We start from the raw sequence: 23,567 nt of genomic DNA on the forward strand, positions 1-23,567 counted from the left end.
AATTCAGGTTGCATAGTATATGAGGAAAGGAGTGGAGAGGGAGCAACAGTGATTTCAACAATGGATTCTGAAAAAGAAAAAAGAATATGCTAAGGGTTTGATATAATTAACCTTGAGGATCTAAATTTATCATTTTGGAGAGAGTGAACCTCAAAACAGGAGAAGTTGAGAGGGAGGATAGGTAGGTGGGTAACAGACATTTATTAAGTAATTAGTATGTTCCATGCACTGGTGACAGAAAGTTTGGAAGTTGCAGTAGGGAATAAATAGTGTCCCAACTTCCCTAACTAAGACTATTTGAAAAGGGTAATTTGAGAGATAGTGGAATCAGTTTTGGAAAGGATGGCCAGTTAGAGTGTCAGAAATGTGATTTTCCAACTTATAAATTTGTTAGATAATTAAGCTAAATATGGACAAAATTACCAAGGACATTAGAACAAATAAATAAAACCCATTTGAATTTACTTTTAAAATAACAAATACTTTTACTGAATTTAAATGAGGTTAGCAAAATAATTTATTTTAATTGGAAATGCTTTAGTTTCATAATTTAAAATTCATTTTAACACAATAGAAGTGCTTTGGTGTTATACAGTAGTAAATGTCTTTAAAATCCAGTTTATAACTTATTCCTAGAACCTTGAATCAATATTAATTTTTTTAATTTTTGGAGGGTCTTTTTTCACTTGGACTGTAACATGGGCCAAATAACAATTTTAGAAAATTATAAAAAATCTGAACCTACAAACTTATTGGGTGATTTCATTTTATGGTGTTTGGAAATTATATGTAACTACCATTTAAAGAATTAATTTACTGCATTTCTAATTCTGTGACTTCCTTATTTTCTGCTTCTATGCAATCACAATGTCAAATTAAAGTATGAAGAGCACAAACTTACATTGAGGGCTATATTTATAAATAATGATAAAAGTACTGGATTTGAAGTCAAGATTACCAGGGGTTATATTCTAGTTCTGGAACTATTTGCCTGACCTTGAGTTCCTCATTTGTAAACAATTGCTAACATTGCTTTAAAGTTTGCAAAGGCTTCATAAATATTATCTCATTTTATCTTTGTAACAACTGGAAGGTAGATACTATTATTATCCCCATTTTACAGATGAAGAAACAAAGAAACAGACAGACTAAGTGGCTTGCAAACAATCACACAGGTAGTAAATCTTACATAAATATACAGGTAAGCTAAATTGAAACTCAGTCTTGAATCCTAGGACCAGTGTTTTAATCAATGTGCCACCTAGCTGTAAAAATAAAGAGATTAGACTAATCCAATCTGAAAGATACTTGAAACATAAATCTTGATCATTTGAAAATGATCTTTTGAAAAAAGAAATTCTCAATTTATTTTTTATGTAATATAATAGACTCTAAAATATAGAATAATTATAGTACTTGAGTTAAAAGTTAGGAAGTATGTTTACTAGCATAAGCATTATAAAATAACTGAAGGGCAAATACCATTGAAAATACTCTCAAATAGATTTTATGCTCAGATTTACTTAGACAGAGTAGACCTTGGAGAGGGAAAATTTAGGATACAAGGTTGCTTATGGGGAGAGACCATGAGAAATTTCTACATGTGAGACATAAATCATAGGACAGTAGTAATCCTCAGACTATATAAATCTGTTACATTTAAGAACACTCAGGAAATTGACTAAAAGTACAGCTAGTAGAATATGAAGAAGAAAACTGTGGAAGCACACCATCTCATATCCTTCTATTTTGTCTAGTTATTCCTTTTAAAATAGTTGCTATATTTAGTTGTTTCTAACCAATGAAGAACTTCCAATACTGGTAGCACCTTTTAAATTTCACTGCCTAGTTGCAAAAGTACAGTTACCACATCCTAGTTATTCTCACTTTGAGCTATCACAAGGTATATGTTCTATAAATATTGTTGAATAAATGACAGATTTATTTCAGATTGTTTCTTTATGGATAATATTCTTCTTCAGTAGAAATAGTTTTAGTAAAATAATCACAATGTTGTCTCAAAAATAGATAATGTAGAACCCTTGGGGCTATGCATACAATGAATTTATTTAACAACAAATGTAGTTTTTAAAGTGATCTCTGGACCTTGATAACAGAGTTTATATTTAGCTATTTTTTTCAAGTAGCACAGTAGTTACATACAAATAATTATGGCTCATTTAACCAGGTTTCTGCAAGATCTGAAAGAGGTACAACATAACATTTTTTCATGCTGTACTTAGAACATTTGTAAATATCTAAAGTATTCTTTAAAAAAAGACATTATAAATGTTGTAGTTTTATTATTATATAGCATTACATAGTCTGTCACATGTCAATCAACTGTTACATATGAGAACAATCTTTTGGGAGTGGTAGTTTGTTATTAATACTTGTTTTTAAAGGAATATGATCACCAGGTAAGTTTTTCCATCATTCTTAGACCTGAATTTTAGTCATGTTATATTGGCATGTTTTTTTTTTTAATGTTGCTTCTTAGGATACAAATATAAGCAATATAATTTATTATACATGGATCAGTTATTAAATCCTTTAACAAAAAGGCATTTAACATGATACAGGGATGTTCAATTTTACTCTTTTGAAATACTGAAAAATATTAATAAAAATAATTTAAATATTCATTGTTTTGATATATAAAATATCATATTAAGAAAAAGTTTAGCTGTATGTATAATTAGACACTTTCTTTTTGTTCATGGGAGATATCCTAGCATGTTCAAGTTTATTTGTATAAAAATTATACATCTATAAAATATATACTGAAACAATATTTTAAATCACAATTTTGGATCATCTCTGATACATTAGCAGCTTTGTGACCCTGACCAAGTCACTAAACTGAATATCTTATACAGTTATTTAAAACTGTACATTTCAGAGAAGGTGCTGACCTGTATTGGTGAAGAGAGTTTTCTCATCCAGGAGTTCTATATACCAAATTAAGTTATAAGACCAATCTAAATCCCTGTCCTCAATTTGGGGACATTGGGGACAATTGGATTAATATTTGATATTGACCTTCAAAGATAATCAGATATTTTTGCTGAAAACCAGAATTAACCAAATGAAGTGTTTTTGTTTTTTTAGATGCAGTCAGAGGCTTTTTTAAAACATTAATCATGATAAATCCTAGCTCTAATTTGTAAATATTTCAAAAATTATTTATGCTAATTGTCCTAATGTGTTTATTGTTTTCCATAGAAAAAAATCCCCACTAATTACTTTTGTTAGAGGAAATTGAAGCAACTTTTTGTTACTAGTGCAGCTATAACTCAAATTAATCATTAATTAATTTATTTGCATAAATTAAAGATATAACCCAAATTAGTCAAAATTAATGATTTTATCAGCATACAATGTAAGAAAATGCTAAGGACTTTATTTCTACATTATCTAAATAAAATCAGAATCATAATATCATGAATTCCTACAAATAAAATTTCTAAATTCTTAATTAGTTCATTTAAGATGTAATTCATTAATGAATTCTTAAAAGCAAAAATTTCTATGTGAATTTCTTTATCATTTGGATTTATGATTTTATTGTCTCATGAAAAGTATTGGCTAAGTTCGATACTTCTAGAATTGTGTTTAATTATTTTTAGCCACACTGGGTATTACGCTACTGTAATATTCTTGTGGCATAAAAGGTAATTCACTACTATATGTGCCTAATTTATAGCCAGACAGTCTATAAATAATATTGGTATTCAGTTAACTAATATTTCACTTTTTTAAAGAAATTTCACTGCTGTTTATATATAGTAAATCCTCATTAAATTGTACCCCATTGATTTATATTTCATAATAAATTATACAATGTGCAGGCAATTCTAATTGAATAAACATGTGTAAATATGTTCTATTAAAAAAAATTTCAAGACTTAAAGCTACACAAAATAGAACAAAGTATAAAGTCAGTTACTTTTTCAAAAGATTAAAGAAATTAAAGATTCTTTCATTTCCTCTCTGTTAAAATATATTATGGAAATGCAAATTAATGATGATTTAGGTCTGTTCTTAATTTAAAATTTTCATTTTCATTTATTTATTTGAAAGTACTACAATTTTCCTGACCATATCTTTCATTTGAAATCTTCACTAATATAGGTGGCACATTTTACTGTAGTTTTTTTTTAATTAGGGAGGTTTTTCATTATTTAGAAATGGATATAGTGAATTATATAAACTATATAATTAAATTATCAGGTAATAAACAGAGATTAGTTTATGAACATCCCTGTTGCATGTAGAGATTTCATGTATTTTTCCTGACATCATTTCGTTTTAACATTTGTTTTCCAGATAAAGGCTTTTATTCATATAATTCAGGTAAATTTGTAGCATGTCCCATATTTTGAATGCATGCATACATATGCACAATTTAATTTGGCATTGCTGTTATTGTGCATGTTTGGGCTACTAAGCATATGTTAAAATCCTAAACATTTCCATAATTAGCTTCCTTTGTCTGCCTCTGGAAATCTTCTAGTAGTTTTACATTTATATCTTCCTTATCTAGTTATTGAAAGCTATTTGATGAATTCCATGGCATATTTCAATGGGTTTAATGGTATCTCTTATCCCTATATTTCTGACAGAAGTGAATTGTAGTATAAGATTTTTACGTTCCTCACATATATCAAATATATGTAATCAGGGCATCTTTGTTGTTACTGTCTAGTATCTTATGGACTTTTAAAAAAAGGTTAATGACATATAGATATATTAATTAAATATAGTTGAAAATATAGTGTCCAAATTGAGTGTGCTATATTTTTTGAAGAAAAAAAAAGGATGGATTTTCTTTTCTTTTTCATTGTTATGTGAATTTTAAATATACTAAACTCCCATAGCACACACTTTACACCAACTTAAGGCTAAGCTAAATAACACCTAAGTTATGCAGGAGTCCACTGGGGATTTCACCAGATCACAAAAAAGCTTTTCTTTTTATAACTTTTTAAAGATATGTCTACCGTAATTATCTTTTAGTTATGCTTAATGAATGTTACAGAGAAGTACAGCTAGGAAAGTAATTAAATGGAAAGGCCTCAGGGGCAGATAGTTGCCATATGAAACTAATTACTTATTTATATGAGATTTGACATTACCTTCTTTTGGTGCCATTTTTGTTGATGCATGTTCATTTTGTCTAAGAATTATGTCAGTAGCATTATTTCAGCTTTTATGTCTATATGTTCTTATATTTCTATTTAAGTTGATTTATAGCTCTCAGAGCGCAAGAAGAAAATAATAGCATCTGTTTAAAATAAGAATGCTTTAAGTTAACAAAGCAACACATTTTCTTTCACTGACTTTATCTGTTTCTGTGGATTTAATTATTGACTTTATGAATTGATTCTAAGATTCACATATCCAAGCTTAGTCTCTGTCCTTTATTTGTTTCCAGCTTCACCATTTGCCTCTTGTAAACTGGTTATCCCAAAGACATCTCATCTCAAAATGTCCAAAAATTGAACTTGGTCTGTTTTCCTCCAAATATCCCACTTCTGAATGTTCCTTTTTTTTTTTTAGTGACAGTACTATCCTTCTAATTATCCATATTTACAACCATGAAGCCAGCCTTATTTTCTTGAATATATAATCCACATTGTCATTTTTTATATCTTACCCTTTCCTGATACTCACATGGCTGCCACCTTCATTCTGGCCCTTATTGCCTACCTTCAGACTATTTCAATGATCTCTTACTTGGTCTTAGTTCCTCTTGTTCCTCCCCTCACCAATCCATCTTCATCAGATCTGCAAAAGTGATCTTATTCAAGTGCAGGTCTGATTATGTCAATCTCCTACTAAATAATACATAATAATAATGCAAATATATAATTTAATAATATAAAAATTTTATTTCTAAGGTCCAATACAAGTTCTTCTATTTGATATTTTTAGTCCTTTACCCTTGGGTTCCAACCTTTCTTTTCAGCTTTCTTATGCATTATTTCTCTTTATATTCTTTAAGCCACTCAAATTACTCTCCTTGCTGTTCTTCATACATGACACTCTATACCCCTTTCTTGTGCCTTTGTACTGGCTAATTCCTATGTCTGGAATATTCTCTTTTAACATATCTTTTAACATATTTTGCTAGTGCTTTCACCTCAAAATTACTTTGTACTTCACAGAATTATAAATTTAGAGATGGAAGAGGACTTTGAAAGCCATCTAGCCCTGACTCTTCCCATTTTTAGAGATTAAGAACTGAATCCCAGGGAAGGCAATTTGTCAAACAACTAATAACTGAGGCAGTATTTAAACCTATGTATTCTTGATTTCACGTTGAGTGCTCTTTCCAATTTACTGGACTACTTTATTGGGTTTTTCTGTGTGTGTGTGTACATGTATATGTAATGCTGCTTATCTCCATAGACTATATTTTCTAATAAGAGTTCAGAGGAATTGCTTAGTTTTGGTTTTTGGAAAGGTTTTACAGTAATATAACCCATTAACTCACAGGATCAGCTCATAGGAGGCCAAATAATTTGAATATCTAACTGAGATGAAAATGTTTTTAATCATCTAAGGAAGACTGCTCATTAATAATAGCTTCAGTTACATAGCATACAGTTTTTTTTTAAGTTTTCAGGCCTACTTAAACTACCAATTAGCAGCATTCTGTGGCAATTTAGGATAGACAAGTAACACCTTTAATGGGAAAAGAGAAGGGTGAAGAAAGAATTAGATGAGGGAAAACAAGGGTCTTCTGGAGGAATAGTTGATATTCAACTGGCAGAATTTGTCATCAGAATGATGTTCCCTGGTAAAAGGTATGAGAGAAGAAGAGGTAATCAAATATTTTTTACAATTATTAAAGAAGTCTGATTAACTAAGGGTTAAAATAACCATGAAGACAAAGCCGCAGTGTTTTTTTAAGAACAATAATTTTTACAAATGTGGTTGAGAAGTTCTGCTTTATTAAGTTTTTACATAGTTTATCATATTTTATTTCTCTGTCAAGAGAAGAGATTATTATTTTTCGTCCTTGTATTCCTAGCACCTAGCACAATGCCCACCATATAGCAGACACCTAATAATTATTTGATGATAGATTGCTTGGATCATTGTCCTAGTTCAAATTTTCCCACACTTCTCTGACTTCTTCATAGTCTTAATTTCTTATAACAAAGTTCCATAATCTTTTGTGAGATTCATATTTTCTATGATATTTTATAAAATTAAACATTGGTATTCAGAAATGCAAATGTATTTTATTAGTAAGGCATGTCAAAGGATGCACAGAATTTCATTTTTCTGAGCTTTTAGTGATACTTATAGGAGAAGAATTAGCAAAATTGAGGTCTATCAAAGAGAAAAATTTTGGCCTTATGCCTGTGAAATCACTTCTTATGAGAGTTTATCCCACTCTCATAATTCTCACTTCTATTTTCCTGTCGAAGAAATTGCTTTATTTTGTGACCTATCTTCAGCTAGGTTAAAAGTCCGAGGGAAAATGAACATAGTATTTTCAACATTTTTATTTTCTTACTTTCTTCTTTGGTAGAAAAAGATGTTAATTGTACATTTTTTTAACTGTTGACTTTTTTCTATCATCAAATAAAGAACTATGCTCACTTGCTAGGACCATATGAGCATGTAAGTTTCTTTATCCTTCCTTTCTAGATAGCACATAGGGGTTGGAGTAATGCTTCCTTAATTTTCCTAGGTTATAGTTTCACTAAAATAACAGACAATGCTTGCTTAGGTAGGAGTAACATTGACTGACTAATATTTAGTTGATAAACAATTGTATTTTCATGCAGTGTTTCAAATATATTTTCAAATTGTTTGGAAGAAATAAAGTAAAGTCATGGCATAAAAGATAGGAAAGTAGATTTGCTCATCAGAAATATTTGATTTCAATTCCCACCTCTGACACAGATTGCCTGTGTGACTTTGGACAAGTTATTTACCCTCTCAGAGATGTAGGCAACATTCTAAGAGTGTACATCATGAAACAGATGCTTATCTGAATTGATAAAGGGAATTTTTCATACTAAGAGTTCACTACATGATGAAATAACAGGAGTGGCCAAAACAAAAACAAAAACAAACACACACACCAGCAATAGAATAAAAGTAGAAGTGATTACTTATTAATTAAATGCCCTTGTGTTTCTATTGAAGTGTATAATTCATAGATGTTAAAGTAATAAAATTATTATATATTAAAATCTAATTGGACTTAGCCTCTTTTACCTTCTAAGCCTGGTCTGTGATCTGTATATCCTCTACTGGCTATGCTAGTAATGCTACCTGATACCCTCTGTACCTGTATTTCTTCCTTTTCATTACTTTTACCTCCCCCTCTCCAAATGTTTATCCCCCAGGGACAATCATACTCCTTTAATTTCAAATCAAGGAAATCCTCCTCTCCCCAACTTTGCAGTTTGGGGATTTGTTGCATTAATTTGTCATTAAATTCCAATATTAGAAATTGACATCAAAAGAAAAAATATTTCTAGACTATACAGATATCACAGAAATGTTATTGGTAATTTATTTCACAAGCTTTTCTTTTAACGACTACATATTTTAGCCCATCAATTTATTTTTCAAAGTTTAAACAATTATTTTACTACCTTTTTGCTATATTAGAGGCATGTAAAAATATACTTTATGAACTTGGTGAATACATCATTTTCCTATAAAACACAAATCATGATCAGATCCAGAATGTGCTTTGATAGTCTCTGCTTAGTGGTGAGAGTTAAGTCAGTAAACCAGCTCCTCAGAGAATTATAGTCTCATAAACAATATAGAAGGGAATAAACAGTTATTAAACAACTGTCTCATTAATTACATTGCAGGAAAAAATATTGATATTACCAAAATTCTGAATTTTCTTTAGCGAATATGTGGCTGTCAGTAAAATCTTTAAAAGATGCTAAGTATAAATGGGGTGGAAATGAAAAAATGCTAGGGAAAAAGTTCTGTCTTCTGCCATATATATAATCCTCATTGTGACTTCACTGTGTGTGTGTGCCTGTGTGTGTGTGTGTGTGTATGCAACATACAATAATATCAGGGAAGCCATTTCATATTTTTTTAAAGGGTTAAGGTATAATGAATAGTATTCCTAACCCTTAACCAGATCATTGCATACATACATACCCACATGCATAAATGAATATTTAAAATATGCTGTTTCCTCTAAGACTATTTGTTCCAGCCCATGATTACAAGGCTGTGAGTACTGGTTTTCTTTGGTGCCTTTGACAGGTCCAGAGTATTAAAGAGGAAAAAATACAGGATTGGAAGAAGAGAAGATAGTCCAGACAGGATAATTAGCAAAGTTGTCGTTAATTCTTTTTTGTCTCTTTGCATCCTGTAAGTGTTAAAATTAATGATTTGGCTAAATATATGAAAATTATAAATCTTTTATTATACAAGAGGTGGAAAGAGTGAAAGTAGAGAAATACAGAAGGGTAGAGAAGACATTAACTTATCTAACTAAATATTGTTCCAGTGCTTAGCTCAGCCAGGACTTGTTAACCTTCAATCAGAATTAAACTCTCGCCAGAAGACAGAAAAGGAAAACTATCTCTCCACTCACCCAAGTTCCCTCCAAGAGGCAGGAACTGAAGGTGACTCTCCAGAGGCTAAGTTTCTTCTTTGAGCCAATCTTCTTCTTGAAGCCAACTTCCTTCTTGGAGTTCACTCTCCACTAGACTCTACTTCCCAAGACTGAGTTCGGGGCTTTTATGGTGACTTCTTGTCTCCTCCCCTCTTCACAGGGGCCAATTACAGTTTCCAAAGTGTCTAGTACTGCCCAGGGGGCAGTGTTTGTGGGAACTAGTTCACACCTTCTGGAAGGGTGAATGTTCATCAAAAGGGTTCTCACTTTCTGAGGATATGAACAAGTTTCTGACTGAGTTAGAAAAAAGGGTGGAACTCTCCAAGTATCTTTCTGGCTTCTCACTTAGCACTAGGTAGGATGTGAATTCACTAAGTGGTTTGGGAGTTCCTTCATCTAGTTCAAGCTTGTGTTGATTTTAAGTTATTGTTAACCAAAGTGTTAACTCCAACTAGGCAAAGAGAAGAAAGGATTCCCTTTCATAAGTGCAAATTCAAAGAGAACAAAGAATTCCTTTTTACAATCCCCATTTGAGGTTTTTTTGGGCAAAAAATACTGGAGGGGTTTGAGATCTTCTCAAGCTCATTTTACAGATGAGGAAACTGAATTAAACAGGGTTAAGTGACTTGCTCAGGGTCATATAGCTAGTAAGGGTCTGAGGCCAGACTTGAACTTAGTAAGATAAATCTTCCTTACTTAACACCTAGCTTTCTATCCTCCATGCCATCTAGCTGCCCCAAGCAAAGATAGTTCAGCCAAAGTCAAAGAAGTAGATGTGAATTTTTAATGAGTAACTCTTGAGTGGCATTATCAAAACCTTGACACCATGAATAAATAATAATTATAGTTGTACATGGAGCATACAGGCTGTCCAACTATTAATCCTTTATATCACTACAGGACTAGAACAACTCCTTTTTAAATCATCTCTTTGATGAAAACTTAAGGTTGATTTTTATATTTAGTTCATCTAAGGTAAATGATGTAGTCTATGTCTACTGTATATCTCCACATTGCGCTTTGAGTGACATACAACTTCAGTTCTTTTGAAATTCTGTCATCTTCTTATTTGCAGCCATTTAGTATCACTGCAAAAATATTGGTGTTAAGGGAGCAGCTGGGTTGCTCAGTGGATTGAGAGCCAGGCCTAGAGATGGGAGTTACTAGGTTCAAATCTTACCTCAGGTATTTCTAGATGTGTAACCCTGGGCAAGTCACTTGATCCCCGTTGTCTAGCCCCGTGATGACAAACCTATGATATGTGTGTCAGCATTGACAACATGTAGCCATTTTTGATGACACCCAACCACATGCTGCCACATGCGGCCACATACAGAGAAGTTTGGGGCTGTGTGCTGAGGATTAAATATTTGCTGTAGTGTAGTGTAGACACTCTGTGCACTATAGATGACAATTCTACCTATATTAATTTACCTATTTTGATTTATTAAATACAGTTATGTATTACAATTACATATTTTTGTTATTTAAACTATAAATATCACAAAATTATGGTTTTTTTTCTTGAAGTGACATACCACCTGAGTTATGCTCATGTTTTTTGGCAAATTTTGACATACCAGGCTCAAAAAGTTGCCCATCACTGGTCTAGCCCATACCACTCTTCTGCCTAGGAACCAATACACAGTATTGATTTTAAAACAGAAGGTAAGGGTTTTTGTTAAAAAGATAAGTCTGTTTTGAGAGAATCTTGGAGTCATTAAAAATACAGTAGAATTTCTAAAAGACAGTGCTTCTCTTTCATAGTCAGTTCTGGCCATATATATGCCCCCAAATACATACTGATTGATGAGCTGACTCTGCCTAACCACATAATTTATATGATAGATGTTCTTTACCCCTTCATTTTTTTTCTTTCTAGATGGTTAGACTGAATATTTTTTGTTTGATTATTGTGTGGTGAAAGTGAAGGGATAAAGGTAGGAGGATAGGTTGGATGGGAGAAAGGAGAGAGGAAGGTAGAGGAAGGGAAAGGAAGGTAGCCGTCCCAGCCCAGGCAGGGGGAAATTGACCAGAGCCCTCAGATGAATGATCAGAGAGCAACTTTAGGGTTTTGAATAGCTAGTTTTATTTTCATTACTAAGAGGTAGACAGAAAGTAAAAAAGGCGCCAAGAGAGAGATCAGGGTTCAGGGTAGAGAGAGCCCAGCCAGCCTCCAAGGTTGAGAGAGAGAAAAAAGGTGCCAAACTTTCCCTTTTATACTTTCCCTGACACCTCCCCCAAAGGAAGTGGGAGGGGCCAGGGGAAGTTGTAGCAGAGAGAGTCCTGGGAGTTGTAGTCTTCCAGGGCTTACAATAATTTCAAATTACACAGTATGTATCTCATTTAGGAGGTTCTCTTGTGTTTTGAGGCTTTATGCAATAAATACAATGCCATCCACAAATAGTTGCATTTGGAATTTCCTCCCCTTTTTCAGAGAATCCTTTTACCATTTGAATTTCACAATCTTTCCACACAAAAGGCCAAAAAAACCCCCCTATGGTGAACTTATGTCTTCCAACTTTAGGACTCAGTGTTTAAGTATAAGAAGGATGTTAATTTCTGTTACTTTGTCATTTAAGAAATTGTTTATGATTTTAACGAGTTATGGTAGCATTCTGCTACACTGAATTAAATACTTTTTACAGATATTAGACAAGTAAAATGAAATCTTAAATTCTATGCTTTTCAGGCAATATATGTGATCAAAAATATTACTTTCTTAAAAAATTTTTTTTCTGATGAATATCTTTTTATTTTTCATTTAACAACCATCTCTAATGTAGCTATTGTATGCAGTCATGCAGTGAGTAATAATGATAAAAACTAAGTTTAGATAAAAGAGCAGCTCAATTTCAGCTTATAGCCTAGTAAGATGAGAGAAACACTGGTTACTATGATATGCAGAATTAAATGGCAAATATGTTACTGTTGCAAAACAAAGTGCTATTGAGGTTTGAATTGGGTTGCTATTGATAGAGATTATAAAGAAATGCTTCTTGGAGGAGGTATCATTTAAACTGGAAATTAAAAGAATTAAGCATACAGTAATGTCAAATAACTACTTAGAGAAAGACAATCTTCTTAGGGCTAGGCATTCATAGAAAACAATGAAAATAGTCCTCCCCTACTTGGGGCATACAACTTAACATCAGAGCTGTTTCTTAAAGATATCTGAGGATTCTAAGAAGTTAAAGTGATATAGAACTACATTCCAAAATGGGATAGTTTGTGTGAGAATGTGGAAAATGGAACATGCAGAGTTCAGGAATAACTGAAGTGTGAGTTTGGTTGGAATTTTAGAAGACACAGTAATGCAAAATAGTTCTGGGAGTCAGATTGTAGAAGCTCAGCTTTAGGGTTTTGTTGGAATGGTTGCAGAATGCCGTTAAAGATTTTAAGCATAAGGGAGACATGGAACAAGTAGGGGTTTTAGCAGACAGAGAGGGAAGAAATAGAATATTTGAAATAAAAACAATAGCATAAGCACAGTAATGGAGTCAAGAGAAAGCTATTCAGATTTTGGAAACAAAGTCTGGCTTGACTAGAACAGTTTGTGGAAATGAGTAATGTGAGATGAGATTGGAAAAAATACTTTATTAATAGACTATAAAAATCCTTGAGTTCCAAGCAGAGATATTTTCACTTTATTCTATAGGAAAAAGGGAGGCTATAAAGAGTCTTGGACAGAAGGGACATAGCTTTATTTGCTCAAAAAGAAAAAATTCATAACAGTATCGAAGGCGGATTAAAGGAGGAGAGAGGCAATTCAGAAAGAGGAATGAAAAGACTATTAAAATTGTTCTGGTAAATGGTAATGTAAGCCTATTCTAAGGTAGTAGAAGTAGGAATAGAGAGAGGAAGAGCTATATGCAAAAGTTATTTCAGAGGTGTCATTCATAGGATTTAGTAATTGCTTAGGTATGAGAGATGAAGAAGAGTCAAATAATACAGGATTATGAACATGAGAGATAATGAAAGTTTCATTGCCAGAGATTGAAATTATAAGGTAAGAATGAAGAGTTTGGAAAATATTAAGTTCATATTTAGAACTGTTGAATTTGGGCTTTTGGAGAAAACCAGTAAGAGCTGTTTGAAGATAGGACCCTAAAGATGTGCCCTTGTTATTCAGAAAAGCATATGAGGATATAAATTAACATCTTGGAGTCATCTGAAAAGAGATAAGCTAGTTAAAGTCATGAATTTGAATTTGATTAAGGAAGAGAATATGGAGAACAAAGAAAAAAAGAATCAATAACTAGATGATTGAGGAACACTGACATTAAGAGTTTGATAAGAGAATGAGCAGTCATCAAAGGAGAAAGAAGTGAAAAACCAAGAGAATATAATGATCATGATGTTGGGAGAGGAAAGTCATAGAGAACAAACAACACTGAAAATCTGCTTGGAGGCCAAGCAGGATTTAAAAAGAATCCTGGGTTTTGTTGATTTTGTAGTCATTGAGATTTTGGAGAGAGTAGTTTCAGTAGAGTTGTAGAGACAGAATGAGTAGTGATAATATAATGATGGCTTTGAATATAGAACTAATAATTCTAACAGTATAGGACAGTGATGGTGAACCTTTTAGAGACCGAGTGCCCAAAGCGCAACTTTCACACTGTATGTGAGCTGCCCTCTTACCCCAGACAGGGGAGGGAGGAAGTACCCATTGGACTGCTGGGCAGAAGGGTAGGTAATGTGAGAAATGTCTTCCTCAGGCACCTGTGGAGAGGGGGAAGGGAACAAACCCCTCTGACACTGCTGGCACATGTGCCATAGGTTTTCTAACACAGGTATAGGAGAAGAAGGATAGACTGATGGGTTAGTGGGGTTAAATAAAAGATTTTTTTCTGATTAGGGAGATATGAGCATATTTTTTTAAAAAAGGAAATGTTGAATATGTATGTATGAGAAAAGGTGATTACTGTTGAAATTAGGTCCAAAAGGAGCTGCCAAGAAATGGGTTCTATGATATAGATGAGTAGATTATCTGCAATAAGGAAAAAAAAAAACATTTCTGTGATCAGAGGGAATAAAAGGAAAATATGTGATAGTACTGAGAAATGGAAAAAATCAATGTAGGTGTGTGTGTATTTGTGCATGCATGAATGTTAGACATAGAACTCATTTCACGTGATCTCAGACTTCTCTGAAACTTTTACAATTAAAATTATCTTGATAAATTGATTATGGGATAAGAATATCAGTTTATTGATTATATCCACTTATTGGTTAGGCCAGCAACATAATTAATAAAGTGACATAGATTAGTGACCCTCTCTTAATGACCAGGGAGCTTAATAAATAGAGTTTTAGGGGCTCATTATTTAGCCCCTCCCTTGAACATCCCAAGAAAGTTTTAATTCATGAATATCTAATTAGGAAGTCCATTATCAAACCCTTAGCCATTCCTCACACTGACAGGTGGACAGATGAAGACTTGTATGTATGTGGTAAAGAATTCTTTCCCCCTTTATTCTGTCAAAAGGAAGGTGTTCTTTGGGTTTCCTAAAGACAAAGAAAATGCAAAAAAGCTGTAGAGAAGATGGATTCTCTAACCCAGATCCTAAACAAAGGAATACATAATAATTCTCCCTAATATATAGGAAATGGTACCTTTATACTTCAGGATTTGATATAAGATTAATACAGTATGTGAAAAATGAATTCTCATAAAACAGCAGGCTAAATTGTTTGTTTTATATGGGACTTAGATCCTAATGGGGATAGAAAAGTAAGGAAAAGACTCAGAAGAGACCCTATGGTGAATGAGATATAAATTCAATAATAACTAAATTGACTGTTAAGCAGAAGCAAGGACCAATATAACTTAGCATTAAATGAAGTTTTGTGATTTTTGCCATTAGTATCCTGGAAATAAAGTGGTAAGATAAGAGGAAGATTTGAAAATCATGAATGGCAAAATATGAGGAGGCCAAGGATTTCCATGGTAGTAACTAGTAAAATATTAACATGGCAGACCATGGAATTATGAATGTCTGAAGATAGAGGCACATGAAACTATCATTGGAGATAGAATGAGAGAATGATAGGTCATGGGACCAGAGGTTACAATAAGGGTGAAAGGTAAGTCTAATATGAGAGAATGGAAAAGGTGAAATGATCATAAGATCATAGGCTTAGACCTAAAGAGTACCTTAGAAGTCATCTTGTCTAACTCCTTTGTTTTATACATGAGGAAACAGGCCCACTTTAAAAGATTTGACCAGGATTGCATAGCTAATAAGGGATGGCTATGATTTAATTGCATATTCGCTTACTCCAGACCTAGCACTTTTAAATTTGATAAGAAATTGTTGTTTAGTTCCAAGTTATGAATTCTACAAACAGTACAATCCCTAGAGATGGAAAACCTAAGGTGTGGTGACCATGTGTAACTAAAGGAAGATGGAGAAGGAAGTTTTGGAGATAAGTAATTGAGGAGTTGAGATTTCTAATTCTTAGAAAAGATTTTAATACAAATATTGAAGTCCATGGCTATGGCAGATGATAGAATGAAGCAACAGAGAATAAGTCAGGTCCTGAAATCATTGAAAACTTTTAAATCACCTAAATATTAGTAGATAAAAGTAATTTAGGATGGGACATAGGTGCTATTATTTAGCATGGGCTCAAAGGAAGTAATTAAAAATGTTGATAAAGGAATGACCTTCAAGAAACAGTGCCTAGTAAAGGGTATATCAGTCCACTTTCATGACCCTTGGAGGAAATAAGAGTGCCTGCATTGGGAAAGGTGTGCAGGGGACATGATGTCCTAAAGAGATAACAAGATTTCATTAAACCAAGGAGGCAGAGGTTGACTGACAAATTAGTGAGTTATAATTAAAAAACAAAACAAAACAATTCCAGGATCTTATCAGTATATTTAGCAAATTCCCTAGTGGGATAAAGCATTGTTCAAAGTAACAACATCATGTCAGTGTGTTATTTAGTGCTACAACATAATTTTGCAGTTCTATTAATAACTAAGTATTGTAGTAAGAGGACTGTATTTGGAATCAGGAGGTATGATTGAATTCTGACTTTCCCTGGGTGATTTTGGGCAAGTCACCTCACCTCTCTGGACCTCAACTTCTCATCTGGAAAATGGAGGGTTTAGAATAGATGTCTTCTAAAATCCATCCCTAAATCTATAATCCTTTGATCCTACCCACTCTAAATTTTGTTATTGGGTACCAAATGACAAAAAAGTAAAATAGCATTTACATAATCAGGTAAATCCATATTTTGCAAAGTATTTATATTTCAGATTCTAAAGATAAATGGAAACAGGAATGCAAAAGTTTAATCAAGTGTCTACTTATACATCTATCTGATTTACTATTTGGAATCAAGTTTGTAGGCAAAGTAACAAAGTAACAACTAAATTCTAGTTGTTTCGTTTATTTCCAATGCTTGTTAGAATAATATTAATACACCTTAAAACTATTTACCAAAGTTCTCTGTATAAGGGAATAATTATTTATTTGGTGTTCATGAGCCTTAATAATGGTTATTCTTATGCCTTTGTATACCACTTAGGAGATGTTATCCAAATAGCTCAACCCAGCATTTAAATTTGGTCAAACGTCTTTTTTAAAAAAAATCATGCTTAATTTATAAGTTATTCGTATCTTCTGCTACTTTCATTTTTCCTGTTGCTTACATAGTTTGAACCTTATAATATCCCATTATAATTTCTTTCTATTATGGAGAATAGGTAAAAGGAAAAGTAATATAACTGAAATAAAAAATCAAGTCTCTCCTTTGAATATGTCTTATACAGGTTAAAAAGAAAAATAGATCAAACCTATTTGGTAAGAGAGAGATTATATATGTTTTAAATATTAGAGACAATTTGTCTTGAATATTCTGTTTCTCTCTTAAGATGGGTAATAAAGAATTAGCTATATTCAAGTGACAATTTATATGTCATGTATGTTAATCATGAATATACAAATTAAAACATTCAGATAATATAACAGTAGTTTTCTAGTGTTTACTTTGAATGTGAGAGGCATGGATAGAAGTGGCCAGGAACACATTTATTCAAGTTGGCTGGTCATGGACAAGTCACTTAACCTTTCAGTAGTACCATACATGTCTCAGATTATAAGGAACAAAGATTTTGCTGATCTGAAATGGTAGAAGCGTTTCCACCTTTGCAGTTCCTTATACAGGTCCCAACAGATCAGGAGGGGAGGAGAAAGAAAAAAGAGTGAAGTAGTGGTTACATGGAGAAGCTTTTATCTTAAAATAGGCACTATAATCTTTGCCTAATCTAATGGATTTTCAAATGGAAACTACAAGTTATATTTATTCCACATCAGTAGTTGTACTTCATAGCATCACAAGCTTCAATACATATTAATCCTTTTAAATTGACCAATACTTTTGTTCTTTGTGATCTTCCCATACGTTTGTGAGAACGTCAGTCCTTGCAATTTCACTGTGACATCCTTTATATCTTTTCATCAATAAATGCATAGTTCAGATTTTTTTTCACTTTATGTTTGAAGTGCTGCAAAGTAGAAAATTTTATATTGATATAAATGAACAGTTTTTATTTTTTCTTTTTCACAGGGTCTAAGAGAATAAGTGACAGTGAAGTCTCTGACTATGACTGTGATGACGGAATTGGTGTAGTGTCAGGTAAAATTTTTAATATATTGTACAGTATTATAAACTAAAAATTTATATATCATGGCTGATTTCTAAATCCCTGTGAATAAGAGTTAAAATATTATTTACTGAGTAATTCACAATTTACTGCATAATATACAGAAAATCCAAACATCATTGCATTTCTGTAGGAAATAATACTTCAGTAATAGTTATTAAGGAATTTTAAAAGCGAATTAATTTGAAACAAAAACTTTTCTTCATCACTCCAAGTGATTTTATGTTTCCGCATAAAAATATAAATACTTCTGTGAATGTTTTACAGTCCCAATTCAGAAATTATATTCAGAGATGTTAATGCTTATCTATGAGGGTCCAGATTCTTTGTGTTTAAAATCAGACATAATTTAGAACTGTTTAGATCTATTAGTACTATTAGTTTTGACTTGAGTTCAACAAAATGAAAAAATAATTTCTCCAGATAGGTGCTAGTTATGGTGTAGTAGTAGTAGTAGTAGTAGTAGTAGTAGTAGTAGTAGTTGTACATGTTAATGCACCAAATGCTAACTCTGTTTTGCCTAATAGTTCTACTAATGATTTGGATAAAAGCATAGATGTCACTTTATCAGATTTATAGATATTAGAAAGATAGTCCTATACATATTATTCATTTTTGTAATAGAATAATCTTTTAAATTCAAACCCCCAAATCATATACCCATATAAACAAGTGATAAATCATATGTTCTCCTGCATTTCTTCTCCAACCATTCTTTCTCTCGATGTGGATAGCATTATTTCTCATAAGTCCCTCGGGATTGTCCTGGGTCATTGCATTTTTTTAGTAGCAAAGCTAATCACATTTGATTGCCCCACAATGTTTTAGTTTCTGTGTGCAATGTTTCCTGGTTCTGCTCATTTTGCTCTGCATCAGTTTATGTAGGTCTTCCCAGTTCTTATAGAAATCAAGCAGTTCATTATTCCTTATAGCACGATAGTATTCTATCACCATCATATACCACAATTTGTTCATCAGTTATTCCCCAATCAAGGAGCAACCTCTCATTTTCCAGTTTTTTGCCACCACAAAAAGTGCAGCTATAAATATTTTTGTACAACTAGATTATTTCCCATTTTTTATCTCTTTGGGGTACAAATCTAGTAGTGGTATTGCTGGAAAGGATATGCACTTTTGAGACATTTCGCTATATTAAGGAAACTCAGTTTCCAGAGCATTTATGGTAACAATCATGCTGGATTCTAAACAATAGACTACATTTGGAAAGTTGGAGATATGTGGATACAAAATGATAAATAAATAAGTTTAGGCAGTTAGGTAAAATATTTATTAATAATTCAAGGACCCACAATTCCATCAGGGTGAGAAATCATTTTACCAAAGCAGATCACAACCCCTTACTTGCACTTGAAGATTTATTATATAGTGGACAGTCTCTAAATTTTGCTACAGTAGTCCTAAAATAACAGATATGATATTCTATGGCTAAGCCTTACTAAAGTCTTTTCTTGTGTTCTAGGACTTAATAGAACCTGTGCTTTACTTGATAAAGCTTTCAAGAACTTAAGGTGGCAAAACTTTTAGAAGGATGGATGCCAGTGGTTATTTCTACTGCCATCTCTCCTTCTGTCCCTCAAAACAGCAAGAAATGTATCAAATAAGATAAAATAACAATAAAAATAATAAAAAGGAACTGAAAGACACACCAATGGAAGATGTCACAGAAAATTCTAGCAGAAATAAAGTTTAAATGTTCTTAGGCATACCACATCTAAAATGTTGTTTTCAGTTCAGGCAGGATGGGAGTCAGGGAAGGGTCACAGTTAGTTGGAAATCTGATAGGTCAGAGATTTCCCAGAGGAAAAGATAACTAAATTGATGAATGATTTAGAGACCATATTGTATGAGATTAAACTGAAGGAAATGGAAAATTTTCAACCCAAGAAAAGAGTATATAGGGGAAAACATTATTAAATGCATTCAAGTGTTTCAATGACTTTCATTTGCAAGAATCATTAGCCTTACTCTGCTTGATTCTAGAATGAAGAAGTAGAACCAGTGAAGAGATTCTGCAAAATATTAGATTTAAACTTAATATTACATAGATATTCCTAGTAATTGGAGATGTCCAACCACTTTGGGTTCCTTAGGTTCCTACTCTTTGAAGATCTTCAAGCAAAAGCTAGACAGAACTTGTTGTAAAGGTGATTGATGTTCAAATATGAGTTGCCAAAATCCCTTTTATCTCTTAATTCTCTATACCTTTTATCTTTTTTTCCATCTAAGCTGGATGCCTTTCCTGAGACTCACTGTATCTTCATGGAGCTTCTCCTTTTGTTCATCACATAAAGATGACTTTCTTACTGTAACTCTTTCCATCTTCCCTCATCTATTCTGGAATTATTTATTTTGGAACACATCCTTTTCTTCTTTTTAGATGTAAAGAATTGCTTTCATTACTTCTAAAATCTATAATCCTACCTATATATTTCCAATGGTGACCATGGCAGTTTTCTTTTTACCTTCATGTTCATATATTATTCAGCTTTCCAGGCTCTTTATTTTTTACTTATTCCATAAGACTAGACTATGTACCCCATCCTGACACCATGTTTAAATTCTGTCTGTTGTTACAACCATTCCAATTTACTCCAGAAGAGCTGTTAAAAATATTGCCCAATTTCTCTACCAAATTTATTAGATGGCAGGGTTCTCTTTACGTTGGGATCTTTTTGTTAGTGTATAATAGAATACTTGGTGAATTGAATCTTTCTGAGTAAGTAGACAATTTTACTCAAAAAATACGTAATGCAAAGCAAAAATCACATAAACTTTTGTGGTTCTTTCTTGCACAGTAACAAACATACATTCTTCAAAATGTTATTTATATGAATTAAGAATAAAATTTTTAAGTCATTTAAAATATGCAAGTCACCCAAAGTATTCCAGAAAAGAAGTGGGTTACTAATTGATACCTAACCTGGGCCTAGCAGGACTTTCAAGTCAGCAATTAGATAAAAGGATAAGGCTTGTCCAAGAAGGGAACCAAAGAAAGGGAAGTAAAGAATCCTTTGAAAAGAGCCCTAAAAAGAACATATTACATTCCTACCTAGTTTTTCTGGTCCAGTTAGTTTATATGTGAGAATCTTCCTGCCTGTTGCTCTGTCCTTTCAAGGATTAAAGAATATATTGTACCTTCTCCATTAAGCACTATGATAGACATGAGGACTAGTGAAGTGGCTTTCTCTTTTAAGAGACAAATCAGTTATGAATGAAAGGGGCTCTACCAGGCTAATAAAAGCAACCTGCCTCCTCACTTCTGTTACATGTATAATGGCTTCCTTTTAAGAGATACACAATTTTAGCTTTTTTTGGACCTGTTTTGTTCCCCATTTCCTGGACATTTTCTTAGCTTCTTTCCAGCTGCTGTCTCAATTCTTTTTCTGCCTTTCTGACCATTCATTATCCTCTCCTCTTTCTTAGGAAGTATTGGTATCCACAAAGGAAAGCTTTTTTTTCCCACAAAAGTTCTGTTTTGAAAACTTTTGTTTTCTTTGTTATTGTTGTCATTAGGAATAATAAGAGCACTTAAATAATTCTTTAAAGTTTTTGAAGCACCTTACATATGTTAATTCATGTGAACTTTATATTCCCTTCCTCCATGATTTTATCAGTTTTCATAAATTCATTTGTTGTCTATATGCCTATGACTTTCAGATCTTTTACTCCAGCCTTAAGGTATCTACTGAAATTCAATATTATATTACCATCTGCTTGCTAGACATTTTGACCTGTATACCTTATAAGAATTTCAAACTCAACATTTTCAAAATAGAATTTATTATATCTTTCCCAAAACTAATCCTTCTTTTGAACTTGCCTATTTCTGATGGTGGTAGCACAATCATTCTAGTCACTAAAGTGTGTAACTTTTTAGTCACTTTTTCTTCTTTCTTTTACATCTTAGTACATAACTACATGACATAACTTCATAACTAGCTACATAAAAAGCCTACTTTTGCTTATCTTACTGTGACAACATCTCTTGTGTCTATCCTCTTCTTCTATTTGCATAACCTCTGTCCTAATTTATTATTTTATCACTTCTTACCTGGGATATTGTGATAGTCTCTTAACTGGTCTTCTTTCCTTTCTCATCTCTATCTTTCACAGGACTGCCATATTGACATTCTTAAAACACAGCTTTGCTCAAATCATGTCCACTAAGGATCTTTGTTGGCTTCCTGTTGTTTCTAGGATAAAATATAAATTTAAGCCTTTCACAGTCTGTCTCATTTACTTTTCCTCTTTCTGCACACCATTCCAGGAAAACTCTTCTGCTAGTTATCTACATATGAAATTCTCACATCTATTTTATGCATTACTAGTTTTGCTCAATTTAGTGCTCATGTGCCTTGACTTTTACTAATTCCCCCTAGTCATTAGCATTCTCTCTTTCTTTAAACCATTCTCTATTTCTTCATGAATGTTTAGCATTTAACTATTTGAACACACATAGCATATGCCCAATAGAATGTAAGACAAGCCTTATATGAAGGAACTGTTTTGTTTTTTTCTTTGAATCCCCATAGGCTAGTTCAGTATTTTATATATTCTGCTGAATAAATGTGTGTTTAATAGAATTCAAATGAATCATAAGACTGTGATCAGGATGTGAAAGAGATTAAGTCCTCTTATTTGTAACCTCCATATAATCTAATGCAGTCCTGAATATTTTATACTCAATGACTCTTTAGACATATTTGAAAAGGCATGTATTATAAAAATGTCACAGTTTATATCACTCATTAAGGTTGTTTATATTTGATGATTTTTACATATTTTATATATGCCAACTAAAGTAACGTTTCAGCATATCTTGTTTAAAGTAGGACATTTAAAAAAATTCTATAGATTACTTGAATCTCAGTATTTATGCTCTGTAGACTATCGACACAATGGAAGAGATCTTCAGAGTTCAACATTGTCAGTGCCAGAACAAGTGATGTCATCTAATCATTGTTCACAGTCTGGGTCCCCTCATCGAGTAGATAGTATAGGAAGAACTAGGTCATGGTCACCCAGTGTTCCTCCTCCACAAAGGTAAGTAATGTTCTATATTTTATAATTCTTGTGTTATAAAATAATACTAGCATATGAATTTCATGGTAGCTAATTTACTATGATGCTTTAAGTCATAGCAAAATAATATAGTTATTTGAGAAAAATAACTTTAAATAAAATGAATACTTTAATACTCTTTTTAAGAAATCCGTGTTCCTTTGTTTGACTCATGTTTTATTCTAT

The 23,567-nt window shown here is 32.5% G+C and overlaps 1 protein-coding gene across 15 annotated transcripts in view; it reads left to right on the plus strand.

The window, feature by feature from the left end:
* Window positions 1-23,567, plus strand: part of RIMS2 (regulating synaptic membrane exocytosis 2) — a 505,770-nt gene that overhangs the window by 159,184 nt on the left and 323,019 nt on the right. For all 15 annotated transcript variants that reach the window (XM_044658242.1, XM_044658245.1, XM_044658232.1 and 12 more), the window contains 2 exons: window positions 18,203-18,271; window positions 23,207-23,363. In XM_044658242.1, the coding sequence (XP_044514177.1) occupies window positions 18,203-18,271; window positions 23,207-23,363 (226 nt within the window). The remainder of the gene's footprint in view (window positions 1-18,202; window positions 18,272-23,206; window positions 23,364-23,567) is intronic.

Source organism: Gracilinanus agilis, chromosome 1, assembly GCF_016433145.1.
Source record: "Gracilinanus agilis isolate LMUSP501 chromosome 1, AgileGrace, whole genome shotgun sequence".
Lineage (NCBI taxonomy): Eukaryota > Metazoa > Chordata > Mammalia > Didelphimorphia > Didelphidae > Gracilinanus > Gracilinanus agilis.